General features: G+C 41.2%; 1 protein-coding gene across 1 annotated transcript in view; it reads left to right on the top strand.

Annotated features, from left to right (window-relative positions):
* Positions 1-15,418, top strand: part of RFWD3 (ring finger and WD repeat domain 3) — a 34,356-nt gene that overhangs the window by 3,189 nt on the left and 15,749 nt on the right. The window contains exons 2-6 of the mRNA XM_025993043.2: positions 317-890; positions 7,019-7,221; positions 11,118-11,188; positions 13,060-13,251; positions 13,351-13,442. Coding sequence (XP_025848828.2) covers positions 319-890; positions 7,019-7,221; positions 11,118-11,188; positions 13,060-13,251; positions 13,351-13,442 — 1,130 coding nt within the window. The 5' untranslated portion in view covers positions 317-318. The remainder of the gene's footprint in view (positions 1-316; positions 891-7,018; positions 7,222-11,117; positions 11,189-13,059; positions 13,252-13,350; positions 13,443-15,418) is intronic.

Below are 15,418 nucleotides of genomic sequence, written 5' to 3' on the forward strand. Positions count from 1 at the left end.
CAGATGTCCCAAGAATGATCTTAAGCAGAAGTTCTAAATCTTTTTTTTTTTAATTTTTATTTATTTATGATAGTCACAGAGAGAGAGAGAGAGAGACAGGCAGAGGGAGAAGCAGGCTCCATGCACTGGGAGCCCGACGTGGGATTCGATCCCGGGTCTCCAGGATCGCGCCCTGGGCCAAAAGCAGGCGCCAAACCGCTGCGCCACCCAGGGATCCCTTAAGCAGAAGTTCTAGAAGACTTAGATATAATTATATCATGGACATAGCATGTTTTATCTATTTTACTGATACTTTTTATGAATGTTACTTCCCCAGTGATGGCTCACGAAGCAATGGAATATAACCTTCATGGGCAGTTAGACCATCATGTTGCAGAACAGCCTGTTCCTGCTGAAGTGGTCATCAGCCTAGAGGGACCACCCGTGCTCCAGCCTCTACCTGCAGAAGTGGTCATCAGCCAAGAGGGACCACCCGTGCTCCAGCCTCTACCTGCAGAAGTGGTCAGCAGCCAAGGGGGACCACCCCTGCCCCAGCCTGCTCCTGATGGAGAGGCCAGCAGCCAGGTGGGGCTGGACCTGCTCCAGCCTGCTCCACACGGGTCTGTTGGCCTGACAGAGGAAGGGGAGCTGTTGGGAGAAGATCGTGTGGAGAGCATTAATCCAGGAGCTTCGGAGGAGCATAGTCAGCGATCTCGTGTTAACCACCCTGTCCAAGTGTCTTCATTGGATTCGATGAACAGCTTCATCAGTGGGCTGCAGAGACTTCATGGCATGCTGGAATTCCTGAGACCTCCATCAGACCATAACGTGGGACCAGTGAGATCCAGAAGGATGAGAGGATCTTCACGCAGGTCAAGAACTACAGGGTCACAGAGGACAGACAGTACCAGGTAAAAATAACGTTAAAAATCTTGGGATTCGGGATTCCTCGGTGGCTCAGCGGTTTGGCGCCTGCCTTTGGCCCAGGGTGGGATCCTGGGATCGAGTCCCAGCATGGAGCCTGCTTCTCCTTCCTCCTGTGTCTCTGCCTGCCCCCCCCCCTCCGTGTGTCTATCATAAGTAAATAAATAAATCTTTTAAAAAAAAATCTTGGGATTCGTGCCAGATTGGGACTATGAGCCCAGTGCTGCCAAGGTGTGGCACTATGACTTTTGGCAAGTTAGGTGGCCTTTCTGAACTCCCAATTCCTCACAAGTCAGGTGAAAATAAAAGTGCTTGCCTTATTTACTCACAAAGTCATTGAGGGATAATTTACCCTGATGTGCTTTGAAAACTAGGTGGTAGTTTATTAGCAACGGTTTCTATAGGGGCTGGCACTTCTTCAGATCATTTGCATATGAAAAAAGTATATTTTGACTTAAAAGTCCACACTCCAGTTACTCAGGTTCCATAGTTCATTGGCATTCCTTGTAACGATGCAGTAGACTTTGGTGCAGTAGACTTTGGAAGACCGGCAGGCTGGACTTAGAGAAGCCTTGGGAAAAGTAAAATGTGTATTAATTTAGGGCTTATCTGACTAAGTGGGGAAACATTCCAGCCCTCCTCATCTCAGAAGGTGTTGCAGAGTTGAAAATAACTTTTTTTCATAGTTTTTCATTTGAACTTTCCTCTCAAAGAGCTTAGCTATATCAGGTCTTGACATGGTTATTTTTATAACCACCAGCTATGCCTTGCCTGTTTTTTAACTTCATCCTGCTTTATTTAAAATACGTTATTTCACATTTGGCCTCCTAAATGTTTTCATAATGTTTTAAGAGATTTAACACCATGTTCATTTTATATGCAAAGGAAATTGGACCCTGAGAAAGCGTTTTGTTCAAGGTCAAGGTCAAGTTGATAAGGGAACCTGAATCTGACTCATTTTCTGTGCAGGCAGATAGAGGACACTTCAGTCACATCCATTTGTTTTCTTAACATTATGAAAATAATGAGACAATACTAAAAAGCAGTAATTAGGCCATCTATTGACTATGTCTTGGAAATAAGAAAGCCAATAGAATAATTTGTGTTCTGACTAGGGTAGCTCTGGAATTGGGATTGTGCCTTCTGATCCTCGATTCAGCATCCTTTTCCATGGATTCTGCTGATTGCTGAATGGAGGAGGGAGATGGTGCTGCTTTTCCTCTGGATCTAGTCTCTAGCCTGGTCAGTTCTGGATGTGACCTCTCAGGGATGATGTGCTTAGTCATGTGTTGATAAGAGTTTCAAGGGCATGTTACTGTTATTTTAAGGCATCATTCCCTCTGATTATGAAGGCAGAATAAGATTTCATGTTTGTGTCCTAGGTCAAGGCACCCTGTAGCAGTTTGGGAACCCTTTCAAAGTGTGTGGGCTGAGGGTTGAGAGTGATGGCCCCAGGAACTGGCTGACTGCCAAGAGACCTCACCGTATTCCTCAGCCTTGGTTGTTCATATACTCACCCATAGGGAAAGGGGAGTCGGAGTGGAGTTGATTACTTCTGTGGGAGACTTGGGAACCCACTCATAGGGGTGTAACACTTAAAAACCAGTTGCCAGTTTACAGAGAAAACTAGAAGTGCCACAGGGATCAAAGTCTCTTTCTGGTATGGGCAGCATGATTCTCCTAAAATTTCTGATTAGAGTCTAGTCTAGAAGCTAGACTCTAATCAGAAAATTGCTTGATGCATATAGAATCTGTGCTCAGGGACTGGTCTAGATTCTTAATCTAAATTACAGAATTTAGATGTGAAAGGATATCAGTTGAGCTATTTGTCAGTTGTATTTGTCTCTACCAAAGGAATAAGCCTAAAGGGCTAGAGATTGTGTGGTTCAATGAAGAAAACATGGATTCTGGAGCCAGATAAATGTGGCCTTAAAACTTTTTTCCCCGTAAATACTGTGTTGTAAGCAAATTCCACACTAAATTCACATAAAAACAGGAGCTTTTCCTAGTACCGATTGCTTTTTTTTTTTTTTTTTTAAGATTTTATTCATTTATTCATGAGAGACACAGAGAGAGAGGCAGAGACACAGGCAGAGGGAGAAGCAGGCTCCATGCAGGGAGCCCGACACGGGACTTGATCCCAGGACTCCAGGATCATGCCCGGGCCAAAGGCGGCGCTAAACCACCGAGCCACCCAGGCATTACACCTACTGAATTTCTTTTTCTTTTTTTTTTTTTTTAATTTTTTCTTTATTTATTTATGATAGTTACACAGAGAGAGAGAGAGAGAGAGGCAGAGACACAGGCAGAGGGAGAAGCAGGCTCCATGCCCCGGGAGCCCGACGTGGGATTTGATCCCGGGTCTCCTGGATCGCGCCCTGGGCCAAAGGCAGGTGCCAAACCACTGCGCCACCCAGGGATCCCGGCCTACTGAATTTCTTAACGTGAATTCTTCATTGTGGTGTTTGGCACTTACTCACCTGACAGACCCTTTCTGGGTCAGGTGTTGAGAGCCTGGGCCAGGGGGAGCAGCTTTTGCCTCAGACTCCACTGAGAAGCCAAAGTTGGGGGAAGCTGAGTAATGAGATATTTTTCCAAACAGCTTCTCAGCCAAGATCACAAACACCTTTCCTGTTTCTTTGTTTGAGGCTGCTTGATTCTGGCTGTCAGCGTCACTCATTCATCAAAAATTTCTAATATTCCACTATGTGAGAGACTGGACTTTGCCTGGAGATATATTGTGAACAGGACAGATAAGGGTACCTGTTCTCATGGAGCTTATGGAATGTAGGACTACTGAGGGTAAGCAAGGGGCAAGAACTCATTATACTATTATTTAATTCAGAGATGATGAGTGCAGGCAAAGAGGAGGATCTCTTGTTGTCAGGGTTGCACTCCCAGAGAGAAAACCTAGCACTGTCTCCTAATGATGATAGTTCCTCTTTCCTTTGTCCCCACCTGACCTTGGAAATGCCTTTTGCTATATTAAAGTAATGTTAATTAGTGGGGTTCTTTTAACCACTTAATTATTAACCAGTTTCTATGCAGCATGCTCATTATGCATCTAGTAGCCTAATGAATGGCTTAACTTTAGTCTGGATTTCATTTGATTAAAATGACCTTAGGAGATACTGTTCTTATGTGCTTGTTGTCTTGGTAGTTATAGCTGTTATTAGCACACAGTTGCCGAAATTAGCTGGTAAACTTATTAGCATTTTTTAAAAAAAGAAAACCTGACATCAAAAAAATAAAGACCTCCAAAAAAAAGAGGAAAATTTATCAGAGTCTGGAAATTAAGTAAATGCTTAAAGTAATTCAGGGAATAAATGTTAAAAAAAAAAAAAAAACAGCTGAACATCAGAACAGTAAGCTTCAGGCATTCCCTGTTCCCATATCGTTCTCCACCTCGATGGTAACTGTGAAAACCAATTGCCTGACAGCCACTTAGAGGGAGTAGATTGGGATTCGAGCTCCTTCAAAGCTTCATTCCCAGAGAATTCTCTTTCTTTGGTTTCCTGGAAGGATCCCACTTACAGAGTTCTTTCTGACTTAGCACTCTGCCCAGTCTAAAAAGCTGAAAGCCTTTTCCTCAGGCTGCCTGAGGTGGTGCATAACCACGGGGGAAAACTAAACTAAAACACTTAAAAGGAAAAGCTGAGAAATGAGATCTTCATGGAGTATTGAAAAGCTCTGACATATTCTTGGAAATCTAGAAGGCTGCATACATGTCTAGGGCCGTGTACAGCTGTGCTCATGCCCAGGAAAGAGCTAAGAAGGCACTAACTTCTCAATCCTGGCTGATCTTGGGGCTCTGCACAATCAAGAAGTATTGTCGCTTGTCTGGCTGGTTCCTGAAGGTTTGCCCCAACATACACACACAGGTCAGAATGCATTTGAATGGCCTGTTCAGAGGTTTGTTTGGTTTGTTTGCTGAAAGAGAGCACTTGTGTTTGGGGATGGGGAAGGGCAGAGGGAGAGAGGTAATCTTAAGCAGGCTCCACACCCAGCATGGAGCCAGATGCAGGGCTCTAACTCATGACCCTGAGAGCATGACCTGAACCAAAATCAAGAGTCAGACACTCAATCACCCAGGTGCCCCCAACCTGTTCAGAGTAATAATAAAAAAAAAGGTAAGAATTCTGTGTCATGCAGAACTATCCCTCAAATATGAAGGAACAATGAGGCATTCTAGGATTTAAAAAAAAAAAAAAAACACACAACCCAGAATTTCTTTAGAGGAAACCTACCCTACAAGAATTACTAGAGTCCTTAAAGAACAACCCCCCCCCAAAAAAAAAACACCAGACATAAATTGAATCCACATGAAGAAATAAAGAGCACTAACAAAGATAACTACATAAATAAATATGATAGAAAATACACATGGGTTTTTAATTTATAATTTTTTTTTCTTTCTAATTTAGAAAAAGCAGCATAAAGAAATAACTGTAGGGTACCTGGATGGTTCTGCCTGCTAGGTGCCCCTATCTTTGTTTTATTTTAAAATAAAAAGTTTTTAGGGGTGCCTGAATGGCTCAGTTGGTTAAGTGTCTGCCTTCAGCTCAGGTCATGATCCCAGGGTCCTGGATCCAGTCCCTCATGGGGCTCCCTGTTCAACAGGGAGTCTGCTTCTCCCTCTGCCCCTCCCCCCTGCTCATGCTTGCTTTCTCTCAAAATAAATAAATAAAATCTTTAAAAAAAAAAAAAACTATGAACCTGTGTTGATGGACATAAAATCAGCAAAAGTGAGGAGGGAATGGAACTATAAAGATATGTAGTAAAAAGTGAAAATTAAAATGGTGCACTTGAAAGTAATACAAAAGAAGGCAATAATGGAAAAATAAGGCAGGCACTAAATCACTGAGCCACCCAGGGATCCCAATATTTTGTAATTCTTTTTTTTTTTTTTTTTTTTTTACTATTTTATTTATTTTTTTCATGAGATACACACAGAGGGAGAAGCAGGATCCATGCAGGAACCCGATGTGGGACTCGATCCAGGGTCTCCAGGATCACGCCCTGGGCTGAAGGCGGTGCTAAACTGCTGAGCCACCCGGGCTGCCCTATTTTGTAATTCTTAATTAGGAAGTATGTTCTAAAGTATACAACACCTGTTTTGTTTTGTTTTAAGATTTTATTTATTTATTCGAGAGAATAAATAAACCGCTAAACCGCTGAGCCACCCAAGCTGTCCCACCTTTTTGGTTGTTAATATTGTCATTCTGTACCAGAAGTAGGGTGTGGTTGATTAGCTTGGATGTGAGAGAAACTGTGGAAAGGTAATGGGTGTGGTTAAAACTCAGCCAGCCAGAAGAGACTGAAGTGTTAAAACTGCTCCCAGCTCTTCTCATCTTGAGGTAGTTTTTGATATCATGCTGTTTTTAACCTTAATGTGACGTTATTTAAACATAAAAAGAAAAATAGTGTTTTAAAATAAGAGGTAAAGGGCAGCCCCGGTGGCGCAGCGGTTTAGCGCCGCCTGCAGCCTAGGGCATGATCCTGGAGACCCTGGATCGAGTTCCACATCAGGCTCTCTGCATAGTGCCTGCTTCTCCCTCTGCCTGTGTCTCTGTCCCTCTCTGTGTGTGTGTCTTTATGAATAAATAAATAAATAATCTTTAAAAATAAAAAATAAATAAAATAAGAGGTAAAGCAATGATGACTGAAGGCAGACTTCATTTTTGCCCTAGAAGACCTTGGTCTTGCATTGTTACAGCAGCAGAATCCTGTGAGGCTGTATTTTATATTTGATCAACAGAGCTCTTTTTCTTCTCGTCCATTCTCTTTCAACCACATAATAATACCAGTAGACAGATTGCTGCATTACGTCCTTTAAAAGATATCGACACATAGCCAGAAGCCAGTAAAGTAGAATTTGCTTTTAGCAAGAGTCAACCTCCAGTGTGGCTAATGTCATAATTGAGTGGAAAAGAGAATGTCCAGGCCAGCCAACATCCGCCTAAAAGTGCTATTTCTGCATCAGTTTTCAAAGGCAACATTCAACAGTCTGGAGTTGGGTTGAAATAACTAGGATTTACCTTCAGATTGCTGTGGATTTTTCTTGTGATGATGGTCCATTGTGCTGTAATTCTGTTTTTACTCTGCTTATATATAGGTCCAGAGCACCATTGGATGCCTACTTTCAAGTGAGCCGGACCCAGCCTCATTTGCCAACCACCACCCATGATTCAGAGACCAGAAATCCTGTTTCTGAAGACTTGCAGGTCTCAAGTAATTCCAATTCTGACAGCGATAGCTCCACAGAGTTTGAAGAAGTTGTTGCCCAGGCAGAGGAGACTAGAGCTGCTGTTTTAGAAGGTGAGTGTTTGAGCAGCCTGGGTGGCTCAGCGGTTTAGCACCGCCATCAGCCCAAGGCCTGATCCTGGGGATCCAGGATCGAGTCCCATGTCTGATTCCCTGCATGGGACCTGCTTCTCCTTCTGCCTGTGTCTCTGCCTCTCTCTCTCTCTCTCTCTCTCTCTCTCTCTCTCTGTGTGTCTCATGAATAAATAAATAAAATCTTAAAAAAAAAAAAAAAAGGAAGGTGGGTGTTTTATTCACAAGGCTAACATCCAGGAAGCTTAGCCTCCAGAAAGCTGGAAACACTAGGCTTGTGTTTTGATACTTTACCTTTTCCGCCCACATGTCCTAGATTCTGCTTTATGTAGCCTCCTTGGCCATAATATGTATGTACAGGATTTGCCCTAACTTGAAATTTAGTGTGATTTGTGACCCAGTGCACTGGTCACTTTGTAATGGCATTTTCTATCCTCTTGGATTTTCTTTGACATCCAAGAAGGAAGTAGATTCTTTATTTAAAAGAAAAGTTTTGTAAATTCAGTACCCTGTCTAGTCTGCTACTTGTGAAGTTCTAGTATAATATATATTTTGCAAGTAGAACTTTATTTAGCAGTAGTGGGCAGAGACCCCTAGAGCATATGCCCTGCTTACCCTCTGATACCCTAGATTGTGATCTTTTCCCATTGAAAGGAACCAGGACTTCTTGGAGAAATGACTTTCCAAGCTTAGGATAGGAGACAAACAAGGCGAGCCTACAGCACTTGATTGTGTTAGAAAGCAAGGAAGCCATCTCTCAGAGCGTCATCATGTCTATAGGTATAGGAGCAACCTTGAAAGGGCTCCTAGTGGCCTAAAATGGGACAATTTAAACTTCAAAACAAATAATGAATGTACTCTTCAATTATGGATTGAAATCTACATTGAAATAATACATCAAATCTGTGGAAAATCTATAAATTCATAATCATGTACTTTTTTAAAATCTCATTTATCAACATCCTATTAGAGCCTTAATCATTACTCTGAAAACTGGTAAATTAAATATTTATTCTGTTTTTCCTGTGTGAACTGTATTCAGGAAAACCAAATAGTTGATGAAGGAGGGTTTTTTTTTTTGTTAAGACTTTATTTTTTGAGAGTAGTTTGAGGTTCACAACAAGACTGAGAGGAAGGTCCAGAGATTTCCTATATACCCCTGTCTCTACACATGCATTGCCTCTTCATTATCAGCATCACTCACCAGAATGGTGCATTTATTACACAGAATATTCACTCAAGGTCCGTAGTTTACCTTAGTGTTCACCTTTGGGTTATATATATTATGGATTTGAATAAATGTATAATGAACTATCCATCATTATATAGGGTATTTTCACTGCCCTAAAAATTCTCTTTGCTCTGCCTATTCATTCCTCTCACCTGCCCCAACGGAAGTTTTTTTAAATGAAAACTCCCAGCTGATTAATATTGGAGCAAGATTGATAGAAAAAAGTCATATAATTTCATGCATGTAATGAAATTATGTATGTAGGCAAAGTAGATCCTAAAACCATTAGGTTGAAAGGTTGATCGGGGATCCCTGGGTGGCGCAGCGGTTTAGCGCCTGCCTTTGGCCCAGGGTGCGATCCTGGAGACCCAGGATCGAATCCCACGTCGGGCTCCTGGTGCATGGAGCCTGCTTCTCCCTCTGCCTGTGTCTCTGCCTCTCTCTCTCTCTCTCTCTGTGTGACTATCATAAATAAATAAAAATTTAAAAAAAGAAAAGAAAAAGAAAAAAAAGAAAGGTTGATGGGATTCCCTTTAATTGAGGGGCTGGGCTGATATCACCAGACCTTATATGCAATCAGAAATATCCAAAGGGTGCCTAACTGGCTCAGTCAGTGGAGCATGCAACTCCTGATCTCAGGGTTGTAAGTTTGACCCCCATGTTGGGTGTAGAGATTACTTAAAAATCAAATTTCAAAAGAAAAGAAAAAGAAATATCCATAGCACTTAGAAGTACTATTGCTGCCCATTCATCAACAGACATCATTAGAAGAGTGAAATGGGAATCCATTGACTGAAGGAAACATAATATATCTGAAAAAGGACTTATAATCTACAATATGTAAATAACTTCTACAGCCTTAACAGAAAAATTGGCACAAGATTTGAAAAGGTACTTCCAAAGGAGAGTAGTCAAATGGCCACTAAATACATAACAAGAAGACTTCATCCGTCATCAAAGAACTACAAATTAAAACCACAGTTTGGTAATAATATGCATCCACTAGTAGAGCTAGAATTCAAGACTGAAAATATCAAGTATTAGAACGAATATAAAGCAGTCAGACCTCTCATACACTGTAAATTGGTACAGACATCCAGATGGTATCCTTACAGACTCCTCTGTACATATAAAGCCTACAGCTCAGCAATTCTACTACTAGGCATGTAACCAAAGAAAGGAATATACGTATTCAATAGAAATGTACAAGAATGTAACATCATTATTTGTAATGGCAAAAGACCTCAAAACGACCCAAGTACCCATCAGCAATAGAATGGATAAATGTTATATAGGTACACAATAAAACACTATACAGCAGTGAAAATAAGTGAACCACAACCCCATGTTAGTAGGAAAGAATATTACCCAAATGTAGAGTAAAATTAGCAGATACAAAAAAGTGGATAGCTCTGAAATGCTGTTTATTTGCAAAAACAGGCAAAAGTCAATAGATGGTGCTATAATTTAGTAAGGTAGTCACCTTTGGTGGGTGCAAATCATCTCTGCTGTACTCCCCAAAAGTAAGGAGGACATAAGGTATAAAAGGCACTCTTGGGGGTTTTGGTGATGTTCTGGTTTATAGTTCAGTTTGTGAGAATTCACTGAACTGAATACTGAGGATACACGTTTTTGTAGGTTTTGTTGGTTTTTTTGTTTGTTTGTTTTAACAGTTTAAAGGGGCTCCCACTGGCCTGTGATGGGATCCTTTGAACCTTCTAAAGCAAAATGATTAAAAATCACCTCCTTGACCTTTAGTGGAGGTTTTAAAAGGTTGATAAGGAACCTGATAGTTCAGGGGTGAAACTGACACCACCAGAACCCAGTATGAGCCTCCTGACATGCAGCATGCAGGAGCATACAGCCAAAGAAGTATTCTTGCTGTCCTTCTTGCCAAAAAACAATTGAATCCACTGAAGCCCCCAGATTTAACTGCCCGTCTATAGGAAATAGAGGTGATAGAACAAATGAGTGAGCAATACTTCAAGGAGCAGTCAGTCCAGTCTGAGATACAGGGCATTTCATAAGACAAGTGACCAGACACCCTCCAACAAATCAATGACAAGGAAGGGGTGAAAATGAAAACGGGTGCAACAATGAAGTTCATCAAGTTCGTCTTGCTTAGATTCTGACGGCTAGAAATGCCCTGTACAGAGCAACTTGAAGACAACTGGGAAATTTTGAATATGAACTGGGTGGACATCAGACAGTATTAAGGGATTATTGTTATTGTCACTCGTTTGGTATGATAACAATAGTGTTCATGTAAAAAAGAAATCTTTATCAGTTAGTATTACAAAAATTTTTATAAGTGAAACTACATTTTAGAGTTTGTTATTAAGCATTACAAAAGAAAATAACGGGGGCGGGGGCTTAGGAAAAGATTGGTGGAATATTGATTTTGTTGAAATTACGTGATGAGTACTTGTGTACTTGTACTGTTCTGTCTACTTTTATGTATATTTGATGAAAAAATCCAAAATATGTTAAAAATAAATCCACTGTTACTAGGGGAAATTTACAGCAATATTACCAATTAGAAATGGAAAACTGGGGTTACGTAGGCCCTCCTGCTAGCCTCTCATACCTGACTTCTGTCTTTTTTTGTGCATTGCCTGTCTTATCGTTTCTGGAAATGACTTGGCAGAGCAAGTAGGAGGTTCCTCAGCACAGCAAGAAGTTACCTGTATCAGTGGAGGAGAGACCTTCCCCAAACAGGTAATATGAGCATCCTTTTAAATGAAATGTTTGGATTTGCATTTAAAGAAGAGGCTGCTGGCAGCCCCAGTGGCTTAGCGGTTTAGCACGCCTTTGGCTGGGGGCATGATCCTGGTCCCAGGATCGAGTCCCACATTGGGCTCCCTGCGTGGAGCCTGCTTCTCCCTCTGCCTGTGTTTCTGCCTCTCTGTGTGTCTCTCATGAATAAATAAATAAAATCTTTTTAAAAAAATAAAGAAGAGGCTGCAGGCTGAAATGGAAGCTTACAGACTTATGTAGGCAGGAGGTCAGGGGAAGTCCAATCCAGTTTACTCATTCATGTGGCCACTCCTCATAGGTTTAGAAAGGCAGGGATAGATTGAGGATAACTGGTCCTGCCTACCTAGCAGTTAGGTTTTGATTAAGATAGTGGATATGAATGCAGTTTCTGAAATACCTGGCAAAATACAATTGCTATGTGTTACACAGCTTTTATTTACAAAGATAACACGTGATAATCCTTAATATGAGAGTTTATTTACATCACCTGTGGACTCGGCCACTCTCAAAACATTGACCTACTTTTGATGTATTTCTATAAGGCCTCTCTTGTTTTTTTCTTCCTGAAAAATTTTGTGTGCATGTAAATTTGTGCACATAAATGTACAAATTTACACAAAAGGAATCATATTATACCTTTGTTATCAGTACATAAAGTTGAATCTGTCTTTTTTTTTTTTTTTTTTTTTTTTTAAGATTTTATTTATTTACTCATGAGAGACACAGAGAGAGGCAGAGACACAGGCAGAGGGAGAAGCAGGCTTCCATGCAGGGAGCCTGATGTGGGACTCCATCCTGGGTCTACCAGGATCACGCCCTGGACTGAAGGTGGCGCCAAACCGCTGAGACACCCGGGCTGCCCAAGTTGAATCTTTCTTATTAATCACTACATAGGTTCAATCATATAAATAAGTTTTTAGTTAACTCTTACTTTGTTGTGTACACTATACTTGTTCTTCTTTTTTTTTTTTTTTTTTTTTTTGTGTGTGTTTTTTTTTTTTCTTCCTTCTTTTCTGCTTTCCTTCCTTTCTAATTTGTTTTCCTGGTACAAATCAAGCTGCACTAAGCATCTTTGTGCAGTTGTCTTGCAAGTATTTGTGACTATTCATGGGATATATTTCTAGCAGAGAGATTGCTCTGTGAGAGGACAGATATATTTAGTTTTGATAGGGAATGTCAGATTGCCCTTTGGAAAATTTGTGTCACTTTCTTACCTGTAGCAACAATATAGAAGCATTCCTATCTGTTCCTTAACCTTCAGCATTGCTTGGTGTCATCAGACATCAGTCTATACTGTCTAATAAATGGTCTCTTACTTTAATTTGCATTTTTTAGTTATAAGTGAGCACTTATGAACCATTTATAATTTTTTGTGAGTTCACTGTTAATACCCTTTCTTTGCTTTTCTGGGTTTCTTTTACGTATTTTCTTTTCAAGTATTTTATAACGACTTGATTATGAACCTAATTTTGAATATATAACAAACCCACTCTTCCTTGTTGTTCATTATCCAGGTAACTGCTAGATTTGTTTTATTTTTTTATGTCTTTGTAAAGATAGCTCCTTTTCTTCGTTTGAATGAAAAAAAAATCCCAAGAATTTCATAAGATCAAAGGGAAGTATATATTTCTATGGCTTGTATGAAACATTTAACCAGGTGCATTTTACAAAGAATAACAAGTGATTTGGAGGTGTTGGGGTTTTTCCACAGTGTTTTCCATTAAGATTGTGTTGTTTTTTGCATGGTTTTATTGATTTGGTAGAGCTGTACATCCTCGTAAAAACTGATTTTGTATTTTCTCTAATGTGAATATATTCTGGTTTCCACCCAGTCTCCCCAGAAGACGGACCCCCTTCTACCTTCTGTTCCTATGGATGATGAAGAAGGGGACACTTGCACAATATGTTTGGAGCACTGGACCAATGCTGGGGATCACCGCCTCTCAGCATTACGCTGTGGGCACCTCTTTGGGTATAAGTGCATTTCTAAGTGGCTAAAGGGACAGGCACGAAAATGCCCCCAGGTGAGAACCATAGATAAAGACTGAGCATATGTACAGTTGACATGTTAAATCAGGAAGATTCCTAGACTCACGCTAATTTTATCATGTTGTGCTCTTTAGTGCAACAAGAAAGCCAAGCACAGTGACATCGTCGTTCTTTATGCCCGAACCCTAAGAGCTCTGGACACTAGTGAACACGAGCACATGAAAAGGTAGGTGGCAAGAATTTACCTACCGAGCAAATTCTGAAAAGGAGGTATGAATCATTCTTAATGTGGTTCTGAGGCTTTATTTGAACTGTGATGGGGGATCTCTGGGGATCACTGGCAATCTCTTTTACCTTGTGAGTTGTTTTTTTTTAAAGATGTTATTTGGGCAGCCCGGGTGGCTCATTGGTTTGGCGCCACCTTTGGCCCAGGGCATGATCCTGGAGTCTCGAGATCAAGCCCCACGTCGGGCTCCCTGCATGGAGCCCGCTTCTCCCTCTGCCTGTGTCTCTGCCTCTCTCTCTCTCTCTCTCTCTCTCTGTGTCTCTCATGAATAAATAAATAAAATCTTTAAAAATAAAGTTACTTATTAGAGAGAGAGAGAGCACACGAGCGGCAGGGAGGGGCAGAGGGAGAGGAAGAAGCAGACACTGAGTGGGGAGCCTGATGCGAAGCTCAATCCCAGACAGGACTCCTGGATCATCACCTGAGCCCAAGGAAGATGCTTAACCAACTGAGCCACTCAAGTGCCCCTCACATTGTGATTTATAATACATATCTGATATCTTCTGAAGGAGGTCAAATGGTTTGCTCTCCATGCATTAAAAATGAGGTTTTAGGGGCACCTGAGTAGCTCCCTGATCAGTGAGAGGCCTACTTCTCCCTCTCCTCTGCTCCTCCCCACCATCCCCCTCCCGCTTATGCATGCCCTCACTCTAGAGTGTACTCAAATAAATAAAAAATGAGGTTTTAGGGTAATAACTAATTGTAACTTTAGCTAGCTCAATGAACATGGGCCCCAGGCTTATTGAATATATACCTGAGATCTCAGCCATAGAATGGGGGAACCAACCTAACAGTGAAGTTGATGCACAAGAAAGCAGAGTTGAGAAATGGAAAGATAGATTCCTGGCCCTCAATTCAGCCATGTCTGAAGTTAGACTCCAGTGGATTTCTCAGTTGTATAAGTCAGTACATTGATTTTTGATTTTAATTTGCCAGCTTAAATAAAATTTTTATCGTATAATCTAGGGAGCCTTGACTGATATTTCATCACATAACATTTTCATTCTGGGGAGACTGACACCTGGGTCATGGAAAACTCATTCCTTGAAAGGAGGGGAAGATAAAAGAAGGATGATAGATAGCAGACCATGCCACCTATTCCTTTTTGTGTTCTGTACTTCTGACAAGCCTCAGCTTTCAGAGCCTGAATGCTGTGTGCTGACTGGGACAGATAGATTCAGAAGGAATAGAGCAGCTGTTCCTTCTGCAGGAGCACTTAGCTATCCCTACCAATTTAGAATCAGCTCTGATACTTAAGCTGGCAGTAACAGGGATCCCTGGGTGGCGCAGCGGTTTGGCGCCTACCTTTGGCCCAGGGCGCGATCCTGGAGACCCGGGATCGAATCCCACGTTGGGCTCCCGGTGCATGGAGCCTGCTTCTCCCTCTGCCTGTGTCTCTGCCTCTCTCTCTCTCTCTCTCTCTCTCTCTCTCTCTCTCTGTGTGTGTGTGTGTGTGTGTCTCGTGAATAAATAAAATCTTAAAGAAAAAAAAACTGGAGGTATCACAATTCTAGACTGAGTTATATTACAAAGCTATAGTAGTCAAAACAGTATGGTACTGGTACAAAAATAGACACATAGATTAATGAAACAGAATAGAAAACCCAGAAATGAATCCACAATTACGTGATTAATTTTTGACATAGCAGGAAAGAATATGCAGTGGGAAAAAAGACAGTCTCTTCAACAAATGATATTGGGGAAAACTGGACAGCAACATGAAAAAGAATGAAAACTGGATGGACCGCTTTCTTACATCATACACAAGAATAAACTCAAAATGGATTGAGGACCTAAATGTGAGACCTGAAACCATAGAAATCCTAGGAGAGAGCACAGGCAGTAATTATTCTGATCAGCTGTAGCAACATCTGTCTAGATAGGTCTCCTGAGGCAAGGGAAACAAAAGCAAAAAT

The sequence above is a fragment of the Vulpes vulpes genome, chromosome 12 (assembly GCF_048418805.1).
Source record: "Vulpes vulpes isolate BD-2025 chromosome 12, VulVul3, whole genome shotgun sequence".
Lineage (NCBI taxonomy): Eukaryota > Metazoa > Chordata > Mammalia > Carnivora > Canidae > Vulpes > Vulpes vulpes.